The 27290-nt window shown below is 39.2% G+C and overlaps 1 protein-coding gene across 1 annotated transcript in view; it reads right to left on the bottom strand.

Annotated features, from left to right (window-relative positions):
• MICU2 (mitochondrial calcium uptake 2) overlaps window positions 1-21910 on the bottom strand; it is a 194164-nt gene extending 172254 nt beyond the window's left edge. The window contains exon 1 of the mRNA XM_075198856.1: window positions 21667-21910. Within this exon, the coding sequence (XP_075054957.1) occupies window positions 21667-21864 (198 nt within the window). The 5' untranslated portion in view covers window positions 21865-21910. The remainder of the gene's footprint in view (window positions 1-21666) is intronic.
• Between the last annotated feature and the right edge of the window lie 5380 nt (window positions 21911-27290).

Genomic DNA, 27290 nt, shown 5'->3' with positions numbered 1-27290 from the left:
TAGAACATATTATATTACAAACATCTGTATAAATCCCCAGTTTACATTTTTCAAGGGACCAATAAAATTGGTGTAAAATCTGGGATATTTAAAGCCAGGGAGAGCCTTAAAAACATACCAAACCTCAGGTAACAATCAGGGAAACACACCCACACAAGGTAATATGCAACGGACCACAGTGGGATATTTTGTTAAACCGTTTGTTCCAGCATATAAACCATCTACACGTGGTTGACTTTCAATGAACAAAAACAAACAAAAAAAAAAACCAAAACATTGTAATATGTAATATTGATATGAAGAAAATAAACAAACATTTTTGGAGAAAATAAAAAACAAGTCCTATGTACAGTATTGTGCATCTTTTACAGTATTAAAACATATAACTACACTATATTAAACACCTGCAGCAACATACAACAAGGAACGTACTGTACAGTACAAATCAGGGTAAAATGTAGCAAGTTTCCACTGAAATGCGTTAGCTGTTGGGGGGGGGGGTTGAGTAGAATAACAGGAAAGTAAACTCTAGAAAGGTTTTGAAAAACCCAGGGACATATTTTGCAGCGAAAACGTTTCATATATTTCATTATCACACTTGAAGACATGTATTGGAAAAACTCACAGCACCTGCATTGGGTAAGAGAAATTAAATGTCAGCCGTAGAGAGACATTGATGTAAACTGATGCACAAGTAAAGGGTGTTGTAACCTGTAACAACCAATCGGATGTTTGCTTCCCTTTAATAAACTAAACTACAAAGATAAATTAAATTTGACCCCTTAATTGGCCCTTACTAACCAAGTTATCAAGGAAAAACGACTGCACTCCTGCTTGACTTTAAGCCAAAATGTTTGTGTTTTTCAGACATGAATTTATTATTATTATTGTTTTAATGACAAACAAGGTCCTACAGAATGTTTTTAGAAAAAAAAGTAGTATTTAAGTACAATGGACTTTTTTGTGCAGTGGGGTACAAGGTAAGAAACACAGTATGAGACAGAGAACTGTTCTGAGAAGCAACATAGAAAGGGAAGGGGGGGGCAGAAGGCTAATAAAAGATTGTGCGAAGCGCGTCAGTACAGTCCAAATTTCAGTTATCTTCTTCACTAACCTGTCTCCCTGTAACATCAGTAAAGAACATTTCAATTTGTAAATTCATTTTTAGTCAGTGAGCCAGATAAGTGTAAAATAATTAAAATAATCCAAGAAATATTTAACAATAAAAAATGACATACAGAAAACATGACAGCTCATATTGTTCTTAGAAAATGTCTGTTTTCCAGAAAAGCAATTAAAGTGAACATTGTACTAACCGATCTATGACACCTACATAACTCATAAGTAACAATTCTAACTATTCACTAAATACTTGAGAGGTTATTTATTATTAAGATCTGTCTCCTATCTGTTCTATGCAAATAAAAAGACGAGAGAGATGTCCCTTCACACTCGAAGTTCCAGGACAAAATGTAACTAGACAAACCTTCAATCCATAGTTTAGAAAGCATGTAGCAGTTTTATGGGAATAATCTACCACTTCAAGGAGCAAGACACTATTTTTTTCCATCTAAAAAATTATTTAAGAAAAGGAGTAAATCATCTTCTCAAAAAATAAACTCCTGCTTTATGGTCTAGAGCACCAGATGATTTCAGCTGGCTGGTAGGTAAGAAATCATGAATAGAGAGGAAAGAAACCCATTCATTACATAGGACTATGCCTTATCGTGACCTTACCTAACTTACCTGGCACACCTCAACAGAAAACAGCAATCAACGTCCTACCCACTAACTCAATCCATTTTCCTCTAAACAATCTAACACATATTTTCTTGGGTCCTTTTTACATCAAAAGATCAAACAGAGAAGATTAGAAGCTGTTGGATGCCACTCCCATCATATCAGCGAGTAATGTCCATTTTTCATGGATATTTCAAAGGCCAGGAAGAAACTTTGTAATTACGCTGATTAAAAAGTTGGAGGAAGACCAGAATGCAGCGAGCGCGGACTGCAGCACGCATGAACGTATTAGCCTGGCTACAGAAAGAAATATGATAATAATGCTATTAACTTACACAAAGGGTGATTTCCTTATGGAAATATGCACCTAACTCAATAGCAGCTGCTTTTCTCTTTCAAGTCTCCCAACGCTGGTACCATATACTGTAAAGCAGTCAAGTACCAGAGTGAGGAGTATTTCAGGTCACTGCATGATTGAAACGGTGGAAGAAAAACCCTTTCCGTGGTGGCTGAACTAGAGACAAGTCCAAGACCACCAGCACTTAACGGATCACAAGCATTTACCTCAGTATCTTGTAACAGTATGTAGGGACCACATCCAAGGGGCAGGAAAAGATCTATTTCCCATTAAAAAGTAGGTAAAATATACGATTATGTTTTTGGTAAATGTACTCATCAAATAATTAGTTTATAGGTTAAAGAAAACCATTGTTGCTCAGTGCTACGTTTACAATATTTTGCTTGGTCAGTGACATAGGGCAGCTGTGTAACATGTATCCAGTATATTAGTCGTATGACAGGGGGGGATCTGTGTAGAAGAGTAGCAGCTGCTACCCCTGGAGTGATCATTTCAGGGGGTATAATATGATGGTCATTGCTATGTAAGGTTAGTACCTTATCCAGTATATGCATGCATCTAGTACAGCAATATTGCAGAAATAAAACACAGACGCACAAATAAAGCCCCACCATGTAATTTCAATACTCTCACATGACCAGGTCACAAAGTATCCCTGTGATTTTTGGCTGATAACATGTGAAGTAATAAACATATTTAGAAAAATGTATATATTCAAACTGTAACAGAGAACATAAATCACACTTAGGGCTAGATTTACTAAGCTGCGGGTTTGAAAAAGTGGGGATGTTGCCTTTAGCAACCAATCAGATTCTAGCATTCATTTATTTAGTACCTTCTACAAAATGACAGCTAGAATCTGATTGGTTGCTATAGGCAACATCCCCACTTTTTCAAACCCGCAGCTTAGTAAATCTAGCCCCTAGTGTGTGAAGCATCCTATTGCCTGGGTAAGATGCTCAACTGCAACACAGCAAGTTCCCTGTAGCACCAAGGATCCCGATGCTTACGTTTTAAAGTGGATATTGGAAGCAGGACTTGCTGTGAAAATAAAAGGCATTCAGGATTCTGGTCTGACAACACAACAAAAGTGTCATGCAATCTAACAGACTTGTTAGTAGATCAATACAAATGCCAGTGCAAGGCGTGATTGCTTTAGTACAACTTTCCCGCTATCTGCAACGGCAGCAAAGCAATTCTCTTACTAAACGAAAGTCTTTCTGCATGTCAAAATAAGCAGACATCTTGCACAACGTCTGCTGTTTTTAAAGTGAACGACAGCACAGAAGTCACATATCACCCTGGTTTGCTCATTTCGCTTCTCATTAGATATAAACAGACATAAGCTAATCATACTCTGTTTTCTGATTAGTCAGTTATCTCCATTTGCAAACAGTGAAGTCACATAATACGGACACTTCCATGTCAAGCGTGGCGACATTTCATCAATCGTGGATTTGCAAATCATCAACCAATGTCAAAATAATTACCATGTAATTGCCTTTTTAATGGGGATGTCAGACATGTGTTGCAGATGCATCTTGTGTGTAAGGGCACAGCAATAACGGCTATAGTCAGGATTCAATTAGATATTTAATTACTAACACAGTGCTAAATAAACCAACAACCTGTATGAAATGTATTTACACAAAAATGTATTTAAATTAGCTGTGATACAACTGAATACATTTAAAAGAATAATCAAATGTTTTTGTTCATTGTTAATCACAAATGATATTCAAAAGGAGAGTTAAGTTAGGGTCAAAACACCTTATTCATTCAATCATCATCTCCTTCTCATCCAACACAGCCTCAGTTTTTTTTAGCCCATCAGATCATGGAAAAGTTCACAGCACCCACAGGACCGTCATGACCGCAGATAGTCCTTCAGGTGATTGTGAGAGGCATTGACTGGAGATGACTGGGAAGTGTATGTTAGGGAATTTAGACTGTAAGCTCCAAAAGGGGCAGGGACTGATGTGAGCGGGTTCTTTGTACAGCGCTGCAGAATTAGTGGCGCTATATAAATAAATGGTGGTGATGATGAAGTTATTGAGTTAATGTGAGTCTATTGTCAAAACTGATGCAGGAACATTGTGGTGTCAGACACTCCTCTATAGGAAATAGTCTGGCTATTTTTTTTAATGTTTTGTAAAAATAATTCAGAAAAATAACAACCAATGAATTGCCAAGGTTGTCCAAGTGGAGGTCAGTCGACTTTTCTGTGACTCTAAACATGACTGTATGAGAAAGGTCAAAATTTCTATAATAGGACTCAATTTAAAGTACCCATTACCATGATTTAACAGTGTACCTGTTGGGAACATACTGTATGGTAAAGGTAGGTAAAATTCTTGGGAAGGAAGCTCAACATGTCACTGAGGACCAAGACAGCAATTAGTTAATGCATTAATTAGCAGGTGTCATTTACCATTTTCTAACAGAATATATTGGTTAATGGATATGTTGGATTTTTGCTGCTTGCATTACCAGGGGAGGCACAAATATGATCTAGAAGATTATTCATATATAGATTGTATTTTTTTGTGATGTCTTGTGTTTTATATTTTTTACAACTATGCCTGGTTTGTTTTAACGAAAGATAGTTTTCATATTACTACCTGACTATTAACCCAAATGGATCATCTGTGGTTAATTTCTAGATTTACATTTTTTAATTTCTATATTAACTATTAGAGACTAGCCTATATCTTGAGCATTGTTGCTTCTTTATCAGTCTGTATTTGTGGAGGCAAGAGCTGCACTAATACAATTACCTTTCATGACACGGCACTGCCATGACGGTTTGGGTTTCAATATTTCTATTTCAAGACAAAATGAAATAACACAACACCATGCTGATCTTCCTGCAGGACTTCATAGCATGCACATACGTGTTAGGAAAGTACAACCGTGTAATCTCACAGCATAGGTCACACACTCTACAGAGATATGGCTAAATTCTAATTGTGTAGCTAAAAGTATTAAATAGTTTACCGAATTCATACATCCAATATACCTGATTAAATGGGGAACAAAATAGGCCCCACACCAGATGGAATTAATATATCTGATGAGAACACACCTGTTTTTGTAGCACTGATGACAGGTATTCAGCTTCCTAGAATATATGGTAAACGCTACATTGTGATAGACTGCATCCTCGTGATTAATCTAATACACCTCAACCAGTATAAGCCTTTTATACCAACATACACTTCATTTAAGTGTACGCAATACACATGCAAATTGGAGCAATCCATGGCACTGAAACCTATGAGTTGTGCAAAAACAGCAAAAATTTGGTTTAATATCTTACAGACAATGGGAAAGTACACAATTTCTGGAAACAAATGTAGATACAAAACATACTATTCACATGATACTATGCAACCCACAAAATTGCCACTAGACCAGTGATGACTAACCTGTGACGCTCCAGGTGTTGTGAAACTACAAGCCCCAGCATGCTTTGCCAGTAGATAACTAGCTGATAGCTGGTAGTTTCACAACACCTGGAGTGCCACAGGTTAGCCATCACTGCACTAGACCCTACAACTGACAAAGTCAGATATGAAGCATGAAGGTAAATGTATTGCTCAGTGTTCACTCCATTACGGACAGCTTCCACATCTTTAACACTGTGCCCTTAATGGGCTCACACTGCGGCGAGTTTAAATGGTCGTCTTCTTCAGCCGCATCCATACCTGTAGCTCCCATGCGGACACTATAGCTGAACGCCCCTCCGCCACAGCCACCTCTGACCCTCCATTGGAGTTCCAAGAAAAAGAAAGAGAAAAAAAAATCCCCAAAATGTAGCTAGTAACCTTTCCTACCATCAGCTTAGACAGTAAAGAGACACAAGAGGAAGGGAAGAGTTGACCTTATATATTTCCAGTGTGACTTTCTTTTACATCTATCCTTCAACTGACCAAGAGAATAACCCATTAATGATGGCCGCTATGGGGGGCAGAGAAGGAAAGACTTATCCTCTCTGGTGGAGCTGTGCGTCTCAATTTACGCTCTCTGTATGACAACTTATATGCGCTTTATACATGGCCCGATACTGCAGTCACTTGTGCTGCTGTGAAATCACCATGCGCTGCCCAGGAGTATGATTCCGCACAGTTTCTTTCTGCATCAATTATAGTCGACTGGCCCAATTAGAGAAACATCTTCTCCATAACATGGTGACACTGCAGAGTGGTGCAAGAAAGCATGGAGAACAGATCTAGTCCAGTGTAAGCGTTAAGGTATTTTATGCACATCATTTAGTTCAGTAGTACACAGTCTGCGATAATATATATACATATAGATTTCAAACAGTGGCTTTATTTGTTCTTTAAAAAAAAAAAAAAATTACTTACTCCACGTGTGGGGCTAATGTATATCGGAGGTCATAATAATAATAATAATAATAAAAATATAAACCAATTAGTGACAAAAGTCCTTCTGCATTTACATTACTCTGGCAAACCCTCAAATTCATCGAGAAGTCGTCTGATAAATTAATTTGTCACATTTGTAACGCAGCTAAACCTCATATAGCTTGTGAGTAGAAGACCGCCTCCCAACCCTCCAGAGAGGAGGTCATTAGTAGAATCTGGCATGCAGCCTCTATGGAATATATAACTAGTCTCCTCTACGACAAAACTTTCATAAACTCTCTTGGTACCTCTATAGCACCCCCCAGGCATATTGTAACGTCTCCAGTTTACCCTGTTAGATGACCATAATTTAGCCCACTTGAAGTGCTGTACCCGACGCCCATGTGGGTTCTACCCTCATTGAGGTGACAGTTGCTATAACGACCGCTCTTGTCCTCCCATCTTTCCGACACCTCCCAACCCCCTGTGCTCTCTTGCCTGGTACCCTTTTCCCTGGTTGTAGAGTCACCCATCCACCGACCCCCCACCCCACACAACCACACCTGATAACCAGTTACCTAAGAAAAAAAAAAAAAAAAACTGTTACCTGTACGGTTTGGCCGCATTACCAAAGGTCTTTTTCTATTGTTACTTTTGTTCCCAAAGTTACAGAGGCTGAGTTCGGGTTTTGGATGTTTATATGTCTTTACATTGTTCTAGAAACCTCTGCTATTGTTTCTTAGACATAATTTCTCGAATATATATTTAACAAGTTTTGTGAAAAAATTCTGCATGTGGTGGTTAAAACAGTAAAACCACAAGAAAGTGTCAGCCAAGATAGTCACCTACTGACAGTAATGGGACGTATCACCTGTGTTACAGGAGCTCAAGTTCCATCTTTTTACGTCAGCTCAGCAATACTCATTCATTGCTTCCAGTATTCCTCCTGTCCCACAGTGCACTCTGTTCCTAAAGTAACAGGCTCTAGTACATAAGAGGAGAGAACAGACAACATCAGGAAAGTGCACCAGATACAGTCCTCTCAGTTGTTCTCCACATCACTTCACCATTACTTGTTACCTTTAATTTAAGGGACTTTATCTTTCAAGCATCTTTTACTTTAGATAAGGATACTAGAAGTCACCAGTTATGTGACCTGTATTACAGCACCTGCTCTGTAGCATTGTGGGCACCACGATGGGACACTGTTAAGCAGAGTAGCCTCACAGTGCTGGGGTCGTGAGTTCGATTCCGATCAGGGTTATATGTTTGGAGTTTGTATGTTCTCCCTGTGTTGGCATGGATTTCCTCCCAGTCAAAGAAACATACTGGTAGGTTAATTGGCTTGTGACAAATTGGACACACTGTGTGAGTGTGGAAAGGAGTTTAGATTGTAAGCTCGAAAGGGGCAGGGACAGATGTGAATGATTATATATTCTCAGTACAGCGCTGCATAATATGAATGGTGCTATATAAACTAAAATAAATATTAATAATAATAATAATAATAATTGTGCCTTTATATGGTTGTGGATCTCCATGGTGACTTATAATAACTTACATGCTACTGTATACAGCTATATTATTAATGCAAGTGTTATCATAGAGCTGTATTTCTAAACCATGCAAACGAATTCTATAAGACCGCTCTCTACGTATTACAGAGTAACTTTAATGGAACATTGGAATTTGTATATATATATATATATATATATATATATATATATATATATATATATATATATATATATATATATATATATATATATATATATATATATATAGAAATTCACCTTTTATTTTATAGTCAACTGGCGTTAGAATGTGGGCTTTCTGTCTTCCAGCACGCTGTGCTGGAGGTCCCCTCAATTTCGCAGAGCAGCACACGGAAGAGATACAATTTAAAGTGCTACAAGGTGAGAGAGGGGGACAATGTGTGCAAAGGAAACAGGTGGGGTTTCACACACCTTTCTCGTTTTACTAGACTAAATCAAATAACTTACTGTTAGATATATGATTTAGTTTCCTGGTCGCTATGGCAATGTCACTTATTTACTTTGCACCAGATTTAATTAAGACCCCCTAAAATATAATTTGGGCTAAAGACAGCAAGGAGAGTTCACACTTTACTTAAGTTTGCTCCTCAATCTGATTTAAGATCATGTACAGTACACCTGCAGAAGAGACAGTGGACATTGAAGATTAAGGGGAAAACAAAAAAGAAAAGAAGACAAAAGCACTTTTTGGGCAGGTTAGATTTAAAGGGCATGTTCAGTCTACAGGAAGGGATTGTGGTGGGTGCTACACCATACACAGCATAAATCACATTATAGAAACATAACAGAGACCTATTTAAAGTAAACTTCATATGTCGCAGGCTTGAGAAAAGATGCTGCAGACGAAACAAGAGACAATGTTCATATTTTCAATAGCAATGTGTATAAATATCACAGGCCTCATAAAATCCTGAAATGTATATCATGTCTCTAATGTTGTGAAACAAATGCACACCCACTAGTGCAATCCAAGGCTATATTAACTCTGTCGTCACTTGGTGGATTCCAAGCTAACTATACCATAATCTATTCTAAGCGCTGACGTGACGATGTCCGTATGTCAGTGATGCTGGGTATGGCACTTGTGATCTTTTTAATAGCGGTTGTTGGTCAAGACTGACGGGATGACATGGGATACATAAAGTATCTTTAAATCGTCATATTCCCGGTGGCAGGGAACCCACCACTGCCGACACACACCCCACAGCATTCACAAGATTGCTGCCTACGACTGCACAGTGCATTCTACTGTGTACCCTGTGTGGCTGGGCATACTGACACTTGTAGTTCCACAACCACTGAAGAGCCACAGTTTGCCTAGCCTGTTGTAAATGTTAGACGATTTTACATAAAATCATTTAAAAATGATGTCTTAAAAGGCATCGCTGAGCTGATCTTTCTTTTTGACATAAAACAAACAAATCAGTGGTTGTGGCCAGTTTTATATTACACAGGCAAAGTGCCCGGGAGTAGGCTGATAACATATTGGCTTAATGAGCTCGCTTGAAAAGCTGACCGCATATAACATCTGATCACCAAACAGCCCGATCTGTGGTCAGTTTGGTTAGGACATTTGAAACTAGCTTATAAATGGATCCTGCAACTGAACTTACATGTTGTCCTGTAACCAGCTGAATATTATAGAAACTGATCTGCTGTAACAGTTATCGTTTCATAAGTATATAACAGAACCCTGATCAGAAACCACAACTAATCACAGAAGGGACGGTGCAGAGGAATACCTACAAAACTAAGTAAACTTGTCATTTCCTCTTTAAGCTGTACGATATTTAATGAGGAATAGTAGAAACTGTTTGACAGGATGGACCGCCTATGCCACCCTGTCTGTTGTTGCTGGGAACCGGCTGGGCTTACTTTGCCACCGTTCCCTTTCAATATCACGAATACGCCCCTTCTGCCACCACTGAACTCCTTTATGGCGCTCAAAACCACGTACCTTCTGGGCAACTGTCACTACTAGTGTACTCCTGTACTTGGGCTGGTAACTCCGGACCTCTTACTATGGATTTGGGTTGCTGTGGATGGATCCTCCCTGGCCTATCACACTGACCAGAGCTGCAGGTAGCAGGCAGAGTGGTGGTACTGGAGAGCTTGGGTCCAAACCTCAGAATCAGCCGGAGAACGGATTAGATTTTAGGGTCTAATCGGCAGGTCACAGGATTACAGTAATATTGAAGAAGTTGTCAAACACGTCTTTGAAGCAGAGTGATGTTTTATTGCTCAAGTGTCCTGACAAGGACAGTTCCACTGATTAAAGGTATCAGTGGTCAGGTAAGATGGAACATCAGAATGATACATTACATGCTCACACAGTTCACCTTTTATACAGTTCTGACATAGGCTATTTTTAGATTCAGGATGTAACCCCGTTTACCAAAACATTGATTTACATACATTGCAAAGCCACTAATATTTATACTTGGCTATGAAATTCTAGAACCCTTGCTGTGATTTCCTGCATCTTTGTTTGAGATGCAGGAAATGTAGCAGCACGCTTTAAATTAAAACTTCCTGTCTCCAATTAAACCTCGCACATCAAAAGATCTAATTAACATGTGGCCTTTCATCAGACCGTTCGGAATACATATTCACACAGAACAACAAAATCCAAAACAAGCTAGTTTCCCACATCACAATACACAAGAGGCTTTGTAAGCACAGGCTCATTGTATCAGATATATACATCAGAAATAGGCATTTCCTATAGTAAGGTTAGACAAGAGACAAATTTCTTCCCCTGGTCTCAGAAATAACGATTTCCTATCTTACAATATAAAAAAAATAAGTGCAAACGCAATTACATAAATAAGTGCCCTGCGCTATTTGCTTTAAATAAATTTTTACCAAAAGTTATTTAATAGTGATCCAGTCACACTGTTCTTATAGTATACATTGTAGCTAGATAAGCAAATTCTGACACTCTTTCACAAACCTGTATCTTTATGCATGTGTATGCCTATGCGAGTGCATGGAAAAACTCCCATATGCTGTACACATCTAACAGTTACTGCAATCAAGTGAATAGCAAGCTACTGTTATTGTGTTCTCAGCCAATTATCATAATCATCCTTAATTAATAGGGCACCAAAGATTTTATAGCACTGGACAATCATTGCAAATATGAAGTACATGAATACAGTAGCATGATCAGAAAACAGGTAAGCATAACAACAAATATATTAATACAATTACGTATGATAGCAATGTGAGGGATGGCTAGTAAGGGGCCTGAAGACTGCCAGGTACCGCCAGTAAGGGGCCTGAAGACCGCCAGTAAGGGGCCTGAGGACCGCCAGGTGCTGCTAGTAAGGGGCCTGAAGACCCTGCAGTGTCCTTCAATAGTCTTACAGTCAGGAATCCTGTCGTGTAAAAGGAACATTTCCTCTTTCTAATTTATTAAACATCTGCAGTTCTCATAAGCACCTGGATCTTATACATTTGTTAATGTTATTAGTGGCTCTTTTATACAAATAGACCTGTATTTTATTGGTCTCCTAAATATCAAGTCAAAGCACTTTCTTAAAATGATCACCCTCACAACAAAATATAGCAGGGATCCCAGACATGGAGTATTAGCCATCAGAGTGCAGTTGGGGGAAGGATCTGCTGAAAAGCAGGTGCCCTCTGCCATTCGTATATTTGGGCATAGGGTGTATTTTTATTTTATTTATTTAAACAAAACAAACTTATTCCAAGTTATAATGTTAAGTGAGCTGGGTTCCCAGTCCAGCTCCAATCACAGTGTAAAGAAGCATAACAATTCATCATGGTCCTGTCTTTCCCAAAGTTCATATTCAAGATTGAAAAGACCAAGTAGAGCATCAGCAAACGTATGTAATGTAAGAGGCGTTTTCAGGTTCTTTTGTTTTGTTACATTTTAATGTCAGCATTTAATTTGTTCTATAACTTTATTATATTCACAAGCGGCCTGTTTTAAATCAACTTACATCACCTTGCAGATGACAACAGTGGTGTGGTGCGACGGATGGCATGCTTAGTATAAATGTAGGATACCTATCCGTTGATCCTCAGAGCTATACAGATGGGAGACATTAGAGGATTTCCATTAGAAACAGGCTGCACTCAAACATATCAAATTGCACAAAACATGTGTTTTTGTTAAAAGAATTAAATCAGCGTATGAGGGCACAAATTAAGCATATTTGACAAATGTGGAAATTAAATCTGTGAGCTCATACATACTAATATATCATTTGCTTTAACATTTGGAAGAATGCAATTATATTCTATCACAAGCCTAAATTACGTGACACTTGCAATTCAAAAGAAAACTGGAAGGGTCAGACGTAGAGCGGGGACACGCACCGAAACGCAGTGTGGGGGCCAGACGCAGAGCGGGGACACGCACCGAAACGCAGCGTGGGGGCCAGACGCAGAGCGGGGACACGCACCGAAACGCAGCGTGGGGGCCAGACGCAGAGCGGGGACACGCACCGAAACGCAGCGTGGGGGCCAGACGCAGAGCGGGGACACGCACTGAAACGCAGTGCGGGGGTCAGATGGTTTTCCAGCCCACAACTAAGGTGTTAGAGTTGTTTCTTCTGTAATACTGCAGATCATTAGAGGGACTGGTAAGTTATGGTTAATTTCACACCATAATGAAACTTTTATTTTGAGTGGAATTCCATAAATGAAACATTAATTCAAAATGTTGCTTACCAGAGGCGATCTTTCAGGTCTTGTGGATCCTCCAATGTGTGCCGCGGTCTGGTGATGCACTCACAGCCAACGCACTGCTTTCCCAGAAGCCAGCAGACATTGGGAGACCCACCGGATCCCAGGTAAGTCATAAATAACAAGTGTTTAACTTATGGAAAGAGAGCCTTAATTTTCAGTATTGGGTGGAGTCATCTTTTAATTGTGACTAGAGCATTGTTCAGATACCCCCATCCCACCGGAAAAAAAACCACTTAAAACTAGCATTACTTGAAATACACAAAGTCCAGCTAAGATTATCTCCACTTCGTGTATTAAGGAAGCACTGGTCTATTTAATATCATTTTTGTTTTGTTTTAGGAGGTCCTGATCATGCTTCCTTAGACTTAGGCGCTCCTCTCCCTCACCCGCGTAGTTTAGGTACTTCTAGAAGACAATGTAGAAGTCTCTCTCTAGCATGATGTAGTAGTTACCTGTTTATTTGGCTAGTAGATAGGGACCCAACAAGAAGGCAAACTTTATTATAGTGCTGGAAATGGCAGTATAACCAGAAGTATAGACTAGTTTGCAACAACTCCTGTATGTAAATAAAATCGCTATATGGATGTACACCAATCCTTTTAAATATATCATTTATAAGTCTGGCACACTGTAAATAAATACCTGCAGATATATGTATGGCTTTTACCGGATTTCCATCACCTAACATGCTGCATAGTTGAAGGGTGGTCATCCAGAACTGTAGTTCACCATTGAGATGAGAGGATTGTGCAGTCCTATGATAGAGGTTACATCTATCGCTTGCTACACCTGTACAGTTTATGTTAACCGTAAACCGACAGCAAGTACTGAATGTTCATGAAAACGTCCCAACCAAAAACCGTCTGGTCTAATCCAGGCAGATATCGCTCCTCTAGCGAAACCCTCTTCTCACACTAACTCGCCACCTTTTAGCTATGTCATTAATTATACTCAATAGTTTAGCTGGACATATAATGGACACCCCTTAGAGTAGATTATCAAACAACCTTGTAGCATAGCTTTCCAAAAAACTGGGACTCTACCTATGTGGGGCAGGCTGGAATATCAACTCCTGCGATCAATTATTATAGTAATGATCATGAAATGAAGCTTACTCTCTGTAAGGCTACTTGTACGTTTGTAGTACAAATACACTGCTGAGAACTCATTACCTTCTCTCCTCTAATACAATCACTGATGACTTGGCACTCACACTTTAATACAGATCCTTTTCATTTCACGCTGCAGTCCAACACTTTAAAAAAAAAAAAATCCCAAAAGCTGCAATTAATTTGCATTGCTACATAAAACCTTTAATCAGTGCGTCTTAGGATTCATATATGCTTTCTATTTCCCAGATTGAGTATTTTTATTGTTTACAGTTCACCAGAGCTGGTTAGATTTCTGTAACACTTTAAATCAAAAGATTGTAACATTTTGGCTGGTCCGGTATGTCTACAGCAGTATCACAAACACAATCAGAGTGGAAAGAAACGCTGCTGATTACTGCCTGCGAGGCCTTTTATTATCAGGTTCAGATCAGAGAGAACAAAATGCTATAAAATTCATGTAATAATCCAAAAATGTTCTTAGCAACTGGCCGAGTTCTAGTTTAATGAAATCCAGTGCATGGATCTGTAACCAAACTGTACCCGGCATCAACACACACACACACACACATATATATATATATATATATGTACAATACTGGAGGCAGCAATGTTATGGGCTGCACCAATACTCCTAGAGAACCAATAGAATCTCATAGACATTGGTTCAGGTGCACACAATGGCTGTTTCTGCTGAGTGTATTCAATGGATACACTTTAAAAGGTGGAATGGTTACTTAATGAACAATGTGCAAACTTAAATTTGTACACTGTGAGCAGAATAGAAAGAACTAGCAGGTAATAGGATATACACAATGCCCACTTTCCCTAACTGGGTTACAGAGATACTAGAAAAATGAACAGCCTGAAGGCTAACTGTATGTTCCTACTCCGACAACCCTGAATTAGATAACAGACTGCATGCACTATTGCTACCATAGATATGGATTTATTTAAGTAAATACATTTTAAAAAGGAATAAAATGGGTACAAAAAAAATGAGTCATGATTTATCGTACACGAGTATAAAGGATAATAAAAATATGTATGCAATATAGAGAGTGGTCACAAATCTGCACATAGATTAGATCTATCTAGCCAAGCAGTCACTTGCTAATCCATGAATCACTGGACACTTGGGATGTACGTTGAAGACACCCTGTACACAAGCCTCGCTCTCACCTGGAGTGGTCTGTGCCTTAAGCGTTCTAGGCTACCCCCAACACGTTTCATCGCAATTCAGATTGCCTCCTTTAAGTTTTTTGCCCACCTACTCAATTAAAACAAAACCAGTATAAAATTTGCCTTGATAGACTTAAAAAAAAAAAAATATATAATAATTGAAGAATGGGAAAGAAAAATATTATTCCCAGGGGAAGAGGCACATCTCCAAGGGCAAACATTGGCCTGGTCATAAAAGGTCAAAAACCCTCCAGGCATTAAGTAGTGAATACATGTTTAATCAATCCATGGACCATATTTAATAACACTAAAAATACCACAGCTGTTGAGAGCTCAAGAGTCAGAAGTAACTGTAATTCATCTCTTAGCAGCCTAGGACACACCTTCTGCAATTATTTCACAGCTATGTAATCAGCATCTGCTATAATAATAGCACATGTGCGCAGCTGAAAATAACGCAGTTTGCCCTCATCAAAGATGGCCACCCAGAACGAACATGGCACCCAGTACTCTGTACTGCACCAAATTAAAGGAAAATGCAAAAACACTTTTGAAATTAAATATACACCGATTTTGGCACATATTAATTTGAAATTAAAAGGATCGATGGTGAATGGTTTTTTTTAAACCTAATCACTAGAAAAAAAAGTCAGTATTTAACTTATGTGCAAAACAGAATACTAATTTGCACCCCTTGCATTGTAATATGGTTTTATCCAAGAGACTGAAATAAGAAGTTTCTCAAGTTAAGATCCTTAATGAATCAGGCCCTTGATCCCTAACAGACTCATATTAAAGCTAGTTATGATTACCTACAACACCCATTCTGGCCCTCTCATATGTTGGACTATGGGCATTTAATAAAGTCTGTGGCCCACACTTCTTATGTATAGGACATCCCAACTGCCAGAAGAAGAGGCCATAGTAGCTTCCTGTACAGGATACTTGCCCAATGTATTTTTACACAGACGTCTTCATTTACTACATCATTAATATTGTATAAATTTATTAAAGGAGTATTTACTTTGATGAGGAAATGCCAATTAAGGAAAAATAACAATCCATTGCTAAAATAATACCCATCATCAAATACAACAGACTAGAGATGAATTGACAAGGATCATAATTTTTTGTTTTTATTTATGCATTTCGAGTTAAGAGCAAAGCAAAGAAAGAGAACATTTGCACCTTGGTCAAACCATGTAGCACTGTGGGGATGGGGGGGGGCAATATAAAATGTGCAGACAGATTCAGAGTGAAGTTGGGAGGGGGTTTGTCATAGCACAACTCTAAATTGTCTAAAAATAAAGCTGTCCAGTACTTGTGTGCTACTTTCAAAAGCAGCCGGTATTTTCCCTACATGCAAAAAATAAATGCATGTGCACCCCTTGCATTGCAGCATGGTTTATACAGGAACAAATTTGCTCCTCAATTTTTGCTTTACTCCTAATTCTAAATGAAGATCTTTATGTGTATCTGAAACATGCAATGAAAATATCAATTTCTCTGTGCATGAACCCTATAATGTTATTAAAAAAAAAATAATAATCACACCACTAACAATCACAAAACATGTAGCATGGTAAAATATTATGTTAGTGAATTGGCTGCCTCCTTTCACACGGAATGTCTTTAAATAACCAAGTGGTGCCTAGTGTATGATAATGTAACCGGCTGAGATAAACAGCAAGTTCTCAGACTCACACAAGATGAGGACTCATTACAAGCAGCCTCATTAAAGGGACCACAGCTGTAGACTTACTGAAAGACAAGAAGCACAATACAAGAACTCCAGTACGGCAAGTGTTGTAATAAAGACTAACAACAGCACATGGCTCAGGGCATTTAATTATACAGACAACCGTTTGGTTGAACTTTCAACCGAATTTGTTGGGCTATAAAAGAAAATAAAACAATTTTTATTACATTTATTGTTCGTATGCATGGTACTCACGTTATTGGAAATGGGTCAAACAAGTTTAGTTAAGGAGTTAAAAATAAAATATATATAAGACACCAACAAAATAAGGGAGAAGAAAATGACAGCAAAGAGTTAAACAATTATACAACACACAATAAATATTTTTGAGTTTCTATATGATGCATTTATCACTGTTTACAATATAGTATTATTTATTATTTGTATTGCATCACTATATTCCAAAGATTATTGTCACATTGGAAACCTGGTTACATAACAATGACATTTTCAGGATTCCTGATGGATATAGGGAATCCTTTAGACTTGTATGGGAAACAGATCAGAACTCGTCTGACAACAATACTAATATACCCAGTGTTGACTGTAATCTTATAGAAGCTTACATGTAAAATACCATTACACCGGTTAACCATTGCTGTTTAAACCCTATACCCGTCTTTAATTTTTGACGCAAATGCAAAGCCAGTTACCTACTAGTGTTGCGTTTGCGTTAAAAGACACAACAGCAAACTCCTTGTGAAAATTAATTTGTGGAAGCATCCAGAACGCAGGCAACCTGGAGCTTTTCCCATTCATTTCAATGAGTGTACACGGAATGTAGAAACCCCACTGAAAGGAATTGGCTATCTATTTAATGGAGGACAGTCTATACCTTTAAAATAAATTAAATACAGGCAATGTGCTTTATAAGAACAATATATATATATATATATATATATATATATATATATATATACATACACACACACACACACACACACACATATACACACATATACACACATATACACACATATACACACATATACACACACACACCTTAAAAAGCGCTAGACAGCCTGGGCTTGTTCCCACAAAGGCGATTGGACAACGAAAGTGGGGTTCCTCTACTAGTGCCTGGACTGGCTCTCACTATGAACAGGGAAGCCCGCAGCACAAGGGGTTCATCTGTAATAGTGGAAGCACTGCAGGCTGCTCAGTGAGGGGTTGTAGTATCTATGGAGGGGGAAGAGGTGTGGGGAGGCACGGTGGAGCCTTACACATCCACAATAATAATAATAATAATAATAATAATAATAATAATAATAATACTTGCACAAACAATGCAATAACAGCAGGAAATGGCGGTGAAAAACAATGGTATCAGATCTATGTACAGCTATGTCTAATATATATATATATATATATATATATATATACACACACACAGACACACACACACACTAGTATCAATGTTCTCACTTATTGTGTAAAGGGAAGAATTAACTATTTGGATTTTCTTTCTTTTTCTTCCTTAGATCTTGTCAATAAAATTGGCAAATATTTATTCCACTATTCTGGAAAACAAAACCTCTGGCCCACCCTATCCCCATAAAATGTATTTGTGTATGCACAATCCTGGGCAAACGTCTTTATTACAGATATTAATTATACTTATTTCCTCTCGATTATGTTCCTTCATAATAGCTTAATAATGCTGAATTTATTCCCTCTGTTATTATCATTACATGTAATAGGTTTCCTTCAACGTCTCATAGAAATAAACTCAGAAAATACCTAAACTGTGGCATCTCATGTGTCAAACCAAACTATAAAAGCAGAAAAAGGAACAGGCCAGTACTTTATTAGGGTGGTAGCGGTGGGATTACGGCTTTAAAGAAAATAGCCAACAGCTGCTACTTCTATGTTTATGACTCGGCAAGTTTGATCCACAAACTAACGCTTGGAAACATCCATGAAACGATCTTGATAATAAACACGAATGACCAGCTGAGAAGGGAAAATAAAACAAATCTGAGGGAAGGCAAAGATCATGTAAGAGGGGAGAAGGAAATGGTGCTTAAGTGGGTAGAGATTATATATATATATATATATATATATATATATATATATATATATATATATATATATATATATACACACACATACATATATACACACACACACACACACACACATATTGGTTTCCAGTTCTACACAAAGACTACTTTTATGTTTACATTAATAACTATGTACCCTGTGGATAAAGAGGTACTAAGATAGCTAGAAACTGTCCAACAGAAAGGAAAAGAAGGCACAAGAACAACATAGGCAAATAACTACTTCTCACCAAAAAATATATTGCTTCTCATGGAGGAAAGTTCACAAGCAAATTGTGGCTATTCAGTAGGAAACAACCATACTGCTTATTACCAAGTACAACTACACTTGCCATTAAAGTTGGAATAAAGCTACAGCAATATATTGATGTTCTTGAAATTTAGAATATCTGTTTACAAAGTCAATTATTTAAAATAAGGTTGGTGCAAGCCGACATATTTCACTGAAAAGTAATCTATGCCTTGTTATTAGCATACTGTATACGTTCCCATGTGCTCGGATGTGTCATCGTCCATCCCCCCATATTTACCGAATAGTAAGACATCGCAATTTTCTTCCAATATTTGTGTAGTCATACCAGCCTGGGAGAACTCAACTAGGGATGACAGGCTTCAATTATATTCTTCATTTTTAATATAATAAGTAGCAAACAATGCCATAGAACACTACATTAGTCAAAGTTTCATTTAAAAGTGTGCCAACATCATGTGAAGAAGCCAATTATCAAAATAATAATGATCACACCATCAAAGTCTGCAGCTATGCTTCCAACGGTACCAATAGGAGTCAATTTCAGACTTGTTAATTCATTTTTACGTTTGTCAAAAATCTTAACTGTATTAGGTTTATGTTAGAATATTCTGATCAGGACATTCCCCCCTTAAATTAATAATTTAAAAGTACCTTTATGCAAACTCACACAGCATGTTCTGGGCAATCCAAAACAGTAAAGGGGAATAGAAGATATAGAGGATCTCATGATTACAAGTTAACTGTACACTTTATTTTTACAGAAAAAACACATCATTTTAAAATAATATTACTGCAAAAAATACAAGGTTCCAAAAGATCATTACTGGTACTGGTACTGGAAAACTTAAAAAATAAAGGGGAGAGTAAATATAATGTTGGAAAAGTAATGATTTTCTACCATTCGCTAGAAACATCCAATGTAAAATAAATCACCAGACCTTTAATATTTTTCATATCACCGAAAGATGAAGTGAACATTGGAAGCACGTACTAATAACATGAACTCAATGACATTTTTACTGATAATGCAGCCAATGTACAACAAAACTAAAGTAAATATACTAAGATAAGTCAAATGTTTAATACTGCATACACTGCAGTTTACAGGATAAAATATAATATAATAAAACAGTTTGATTCAGATCAGAATAGCATGGTGTGTTGACCAAACAGTAGTACAATAGACCTCTAATATTCAAACCATGAGTGTCTTACTGTTAGAAGCTACAAGTACTTTCTTCAATAAATAAACCCTTACTATAATATAAATATTAAGCAATGATATTTCATGCACACAGTTAGGATTAAAGAGAAACTGGCACAAATACTGTACAATGATGAACCATTTACAGGCAATGGGGGTTTTTATTTAGTAATGAAGAACAAATTATATGCAGTTATACATAGCAATCACTTTTATTGTGCAAAGTTGCCTGATATTGAAGTCTGTGGCCTGAAAATGATCACTAATGGCCTGAGCGTGGTCAACGTCCGACTGAACTACGAGGCCCCAATCATGCCTGAAGTGATCTGGCCACTAAGCCCATGGGGCCATATCTCATTCATTTCCACCATGTATGTGTGGCCAAATTTGGAAAATTATCCTGTAACTTGGGGGTTGATGCCAAGTGGCAGGATCAACCCATGTGTGGTCAGTTTAAATGACATGTTTGCACTTTGTTAGTAAATAACCCCCAATGTCTTCAATATATTAACATTTTATGCAAATTTCAAAACACATAGAAAGCAGTAGGGACACATATTATGATACCTCTATAGCCATTCCTACCATGAATGAATCATTGTCAGCATATTTCTGAAATCATTGTTTAAAATTTAAACATACACAATTTAAAAAGTAAAACAAACTTCCACAGCTAGTACTAGTCCATTGGATGGAGACAAACCAAATTACTGCAGCTGTGTACTGACCATGGTGCTGATACTAAACGGGATTGTTCTGTCTGGAGTAATCTCAGTTTGGTATTTTATAGCTCTGGTTTTAAAAACACTGAACTATCATCCCATAAATGTGACAGTCTACCAGCAAGAATACTCTATACACATAAAGATAGATAGTAGGATATCACTGAAGTCACTATTTCCTATTATGCCGTCACCCAACTACTATGAGTCATAATACCAAATGCCACCAAAGCCAAACTTCTCGTAAATATCAATATTTACACAACACAAAGCATATGAGGCAACACTGCCCAAACCCTCACTGCTCACTGATTAACTGTAATATGAATATATGAACTGAATATAAAAATGCGCACAATTTGTACTAAACATCTTAGTCTAAACACCTGTATTTAACAGTATATAATATAGAAGACATAGACAGACAATGAGACACAGCTCTACTGAAGTTCTGCAGAGCATCAATAACTTACAGCAGGTTTAACCAATCTGTGTCTCTCCAGCTGATGTGGAACTACAAGTCCCAGCGAGTCCGGGCAGCCAGGGTAGGGAAGAGTGTTACAGGACATGCTGTGACTTGTAGTTCCTCAGCAGCTGGGGACAGACACCAGCTGGGTACTGACATGTCTCTCACCTGTGCGCACACACTCAGCGCTCCGGGACCCCAGTACTGGTTCCCTCTCACCAGCAGCATTCCGGAACACACGGCCCCAGCACCGACAAGAGCCGCTCCAGCCACACGAGCCGCACTCGGCGGCATCCGGATACCGGGGGCCCCGCGGGCCACCCATCTACGAGCCAAAGCAGAGATCGCCGATCTCCAAGCTGCCATCTTCCCGGAAGTGTCACCTGTCACTGGCAGTCCACTTCTCGCGAGAGCGGCAAGATGACGTCAGCGCGGTTGGTCAGGTGGTACAGCTTGTCCTGCTCTGTGTGTCACTCCTATAGAGGGCTGGTCAGGTGGTACAGCTTGTCCTACTGTGTGTATCACTCCTATAGAGGGCTGGTCAGGTGGTACAGCTTGTCCTACTGTGTGTATCACTCCTATAGAGGGCTGGTCAGGTGGTACAGCTTGTCCTACTCTGTGTATCACTCCTATAGAGGGCTGGTCAGGTGGTACAGCTTGTCCTACTGTGTGTATCACTCCTATAGAGGGCTGGTCAGGTGGTACAGCTTGTCCTACTGTGTGTATCACTCCTATAGAGGGCTGGTCAGGTGGTACAGCTTGTCCTACTGTGTGTATCACTCCTATAGAGGGCTGGTCAGGTGGTACAGCTTGTCCTACAGTGTGTGTCACCCCTATAGAGGGCTGGTCAGGTGGTACAGCTTGTCCTACTCTGTGTATCACTCCTATAGAGGGCTGGTCAGGTGGTACAGCTTGTCCTACTGTGTGTATCACTCCTATAGAGGGCTGGTCAGGTGGTACAGCTTGTCCTACTGTGTGTATCACTCCTATAGAGGGCTGGTCAGGTGGTACAGCTTGTCCTACTGTGTGTGTCACTCCTATAGAGGGCTGGTCAGGTGGTACAGCTTGTCCTACTGTGTGTGTCACCCCTATAGAGGGCTGGTCAGGTGGTACAGCTTGTCCTACTCTGTGTGTCACTCCTATAGAGGGCTGGTCAGGTGGTACAGCTTGTCCTGTGTGTGTCACTCCTATAGAGGGCTGGTCAGGTGGTACAGCTTGTCCTACTGTGTGTGTCACTCCTATAGAGGGCTGGTCAGGTGGTACAGCTTGTCCTACTGTGTGTATCACTCCTATAGAGGGCTGGTCAGGTGGTACAGCTTGTCCTACTGTGTGTATCACTCCTATAGAGGGCTGGTCAGGTGGTACAGCTTGTCCTACTGTGTGTATCACTCCTATAGAGGGCTGGTCAGGTGGTACAGCTTGTCCTACTGTGTGTGTCACCCCTATAGAGGGCTGGTCAGGTGGTACAGCTTGTCCTACTCTGTGTATCACTCCTATAGAGGGCTGGTCAGGTGGTACAGCTTGTCCTACTGTGTGTATCACTCCTATAGAGGGATGGTCAGGTGGTTCAGCTTGTCCTACTGTGTGTGTCACCCCTATAGAGGGCTGGTCAGGTGGTACAGCTTGTCCTACTCTGTGTATCACTCCTATAGAGGGCTGGTCAGGTGGTACAGCTTGTCCTACTGTGTGTATCACTCCTATAGAGGGCTGGTCAGGTGGTTCAGCTTGTCCTACTGTGTGTGTCACTCCTATAGAGGGCTGGTCAGGTGGTACAGCTTGTCCTGCTCTGTGTGTCACTCCTATAGAGGGCTGGTCAGGTGGTACAGCTTGTCCTACTGTGTGTATCACTCCTATAGAGGGCTGGTCAGGTGGTTCAGCTTGTCCTACTGTGTGTGTCACTCCTATAGAGGGCTGGTCAGGTGGTACAGCTTGTCCTACTCTGTGTGTCACTCCTATAGAGGGCTGGTCAGGTGGTACAGCTTGTCCTACTGTGTGTATCACTCCTATAGAGGGCTGGTCAGGTGGTTCAGCTTGTCCTACTGTGTGTGTCACTCCTATAGAGGGCTGGTCAGGTGGTACAGCTTGTCCTACTGTGTGTACCACTCCTATAGAGGTCTGGTCAGGTGGTACAGCTTGTCCTACTGTGTGTCACTTGCATTCCCATTACATTTTTCATACTGTCATTTCTAAATTTCCATACCACCTCTTCTGAATGTTCACTTCGACCACCGAACCCAATATCTAACCCCATATCTGATGGGTGTTCTCTTTCTTCCATGTAAAACCCCCCAACTTCACCCTATAAATGTCTGTAAGAGAACCCACCAAACATAGGTATAAACATTACAGTGGTTAGCATCGCTGCCGCAAAGTGCTGGGGTCATGGGTTTAATCCCGACCAGGGTGTGTTCTACTTGTGTTTGAAAAACATGCTGGTAGATTAATTGGTTCTGACATAATGGATCCTAGTGTGAGTGTTCTAGGGAATTCAGACTGTGAGCTTCAATGGAATTATATGTTCTCTTTACAGTGCAGCGTAATATCAGCGCTATATAAATTAATATAAAAAAAATGCATACACTTTGATATTTACCCATATATTCTAGTTTTATCTAGAGGTTTATTTCTTTAGAAATCAAGACACCCCTTCATACTATTTCGGACCATACTATAAATGAATCTGGAAACATAAATTTAATTGGAGATAACTTCTTCCCTATTTTGTGTAATAAAACTACAGGTTTAACCCTTCTCAAATCATTCCCTCCCACATGTATTAATATGATATTCAGTGTAGGAAAATATCACCCTGTTCTAAATTAAGTCTCTGCTTCCCCACCAAAATAGTTTATTGGTTGGGTTACTGATGTTAAGATGTTCCCCATAACTGCACTTCTTTGCTTGCTGATTTGAGTAATAGACATATGAATGGCCGATGATCCAAATTATCCTTATGAGTTTACCTGCAAGTATCACTGTTAGGATACATCAGAAAGGCAATCCATGCTGCCACAATGTGTTGTATCAGTAAAGTGACTTCACATTGTTCCTTGGTTATCAGGTAGTTTCATCACTTGATGCAGTCATGTTGGAATAAGATGGGTTTTTTTTTTTAAATCCAGTATTTTTATTGAAATTTTTTAAGATATAAACATACTAAACCACAAAAAGAAAAGAAAAACAATCGCATACATATCGGAATTAAATGACGGAATTTACAAGATTACATTAAAGCATAATAATAATAAATGTGCTATATTCATTCAGGATCATACATCGTAAATGCTTATACATAAGTATGTTACACATGCAGGGTTTATTACATGGACTCAGAAACTTATTATAAGAACTGCGGTAGCCATACATTTAAGTAGATAGAGCATCTGTACTAGATGACATAGGATAGAATGGAGACTCTAACCACAATCAGATGTTTAATGTCATTGCATCTTAGACAGAGCTGTCAATCATTCCTTTAGGCTGCTACTATTGGATACCTGTTCTTTAAAAGTCTTCATTTCCCCCTCTTCCTGTGCTGGTTGTAACTCTACTAGTGTGTGTATGTCTCTGTAGATCTGTGTTTGGATACTTTAGATTTTGACCTTGGCTTGAATTTTTGGCTTTTGCTTGTACTCTGCCTGCCCCAACTTTTGGATTGAATTTAGATATTTCTCAAACTCTGCCTGTCTCAACCTTTGCACTATATTTTGGACTTTGCTAGAACTTAGCCTGCCCTGACAGTGATTTAGGATTTGATTTCTGTTGTACACCATTTTTTCTGGACTCTTGCTGGACACTAGAGCTTAATATGCTTGGGCCTCCTCTTGTCGTGTCCTAACCTCCACAAACCTAAGCTTGTACCCCCTTGAGCTTAAGACCTGGAGACACCCAAGTATTGCCAGAAGAACGATTGCTGCTATAAGTGAAGACATCTGCAAGCAGGTTCTGCAGGTCTTAGCGTTGGCATACCAGTATGGTAACAATTAACAGAATTAGTAAATGACCAAATCAGGTCTAAAATAAATACAAATGTGATTTAATTAATCTGCCAAGTTGCTCATATTCACTGAAGGGCCTAACCTAACTGCATCTGTAGCTGCACATAATGTAAAGGCGGAAATCCCTTCTGATGCAAACCTAGAATTTCTAAGCATTTACCGAACACGTTAAATTGAAATTTGTAAGGAGAGTACTCCTCTGAGTGCATCAATAAAGTCCCTGTTAAGGATGGCCTGGAAAGTATAAACTGGACCATGATTACCACCGGACATACATTAGCATTTTTAACTAACCGTTTCAAAGCCCTTTCATCAGTTTGATCTGCTTTGGATCTTGGCAAAAATAAATGCACTCTTTCTGATGACAGTGATACTTCTTGGACTATAATACCTAAGGAGCACTTCTTACTTTTAGAGACTAGGATTCCTAGTATAAACACCACGTAGAGTAATGTGAATGAAACAAAGTGGTTTATTTTAAACACAGGTAGAACTGAGATGTAGTAAATGATAAGGCAGATAACACAAGCCCATAGAAACTGTGAGACTGGATCCCAGACACCCAGGTAGCTAAGGTACAGGAGTACTGGATTTCTGGCCCAGCAGGTCAACTGCAGCTACAGGTTGGCCTGAGTAAGTAGGTTTGGCTGGGAAGCTGAAGACTGGTTTTTCAAGTTAGATGGTGGATAGCAGATATTGGATGTCTGGATTGTCAGATAGAGCTGAGAATCTTGTGAGCTGGAGACCAGGCAAGTGAGAATATCTGCAGGTACACAGTGTCTGGATGTCCAGGTTAAGCTAATAACGGGTAGCCTAGTATCTTCCCCTGTATAGCAAATGATTTCATAAATTATGTCATTAAAAAAAAATAAAAAAATCTTGCATTTAAAATAATTTAAAGAAATTAGAGACTCCTGCCAAATTTCTAGTTACTGCAGCACCAGATTGTCTCGTTAAATAAATTAAGGAAAAACACTGTAAAGTGATCGGGAAGGAAATGGAAAGGATTCCAGTCTAGTTCCCCATTAAATGCTACCCAACCATTCCAAGCAGAAACATAAGCTCATGTAGCTCGCGCTAAGGCTTTGGAGACTAGGGGAATTAATCCCATGTTAAATCCCACAGGGATTTGGGAATACAATTCTATCTTTGTCCATCTGAGGGTCAAATACATGGTGGAGTTGCTTTGTTGAGTGAGACAAAGAATCAGCAAATTCATTACTTTTACTCGGAAAATAGCCTTGCACCAAATATTCTAAACAACTGATGTTCTCTATCATAGTAACACACTGGTGAGAAATTAGGTATATTATTAATGAGCTCACCCATATTATACCATTTTAGCATACCTTCTGATAATGAAGTTGATGGCTCTCCCGCGTATCCAAGACTTCGCACGCGCTGCCCCCCTCCACTGAAACAAGCTCCCACCCTCCATCAGAACTTCCCCTTATCTGTCCAGTTTCAAACGGGCTTTAAAAACCCACCTTTTTCTTAAAGCCTTCCAGTCTCCCACTTAACTTCCTACCTTTTCTTCTGCCTCCGTTCCTCCTTCTCTCCCTCTCACCACCGTGTCTCTCTGTCTGTCTACCCCACCCCTTAGATTGTACGCTCCTTTGAGCAGGGCCATCTCTCCTCCTGTCTTCACCACTTTTAACTCTGCTCTCCAGCTACCTAGCCCTCCTCCTCGAGGACCCTCTTCCACCCGTCTCCTCTCGCTCCCTCCTCTCCCCTCTGGGGATCTCCCTGTCATCCTTGCCATCCCTCTTGGGCTCAGTCGTATGCGGACCTTCC

Source organism: Mixophyes fleayi, chromosome 2 (assembly GCF_038048845.1).
Source record: "Mixophyes fleayi isolate aMixFle1 chromosome 2, aMixFle1.hap1, whole genome shotgun sequence".
Lineage (NCBI taxonomy): Eukaryota > Metazoa > Chordata > Amphibia > Anura > Limnodynastidae > Mixophyes > Mixophyes fleayi.
Note: the sequence above shows the minus strand (reverse complement) of the source record. Positions and strands in the feature narration are given on the sequence as shown.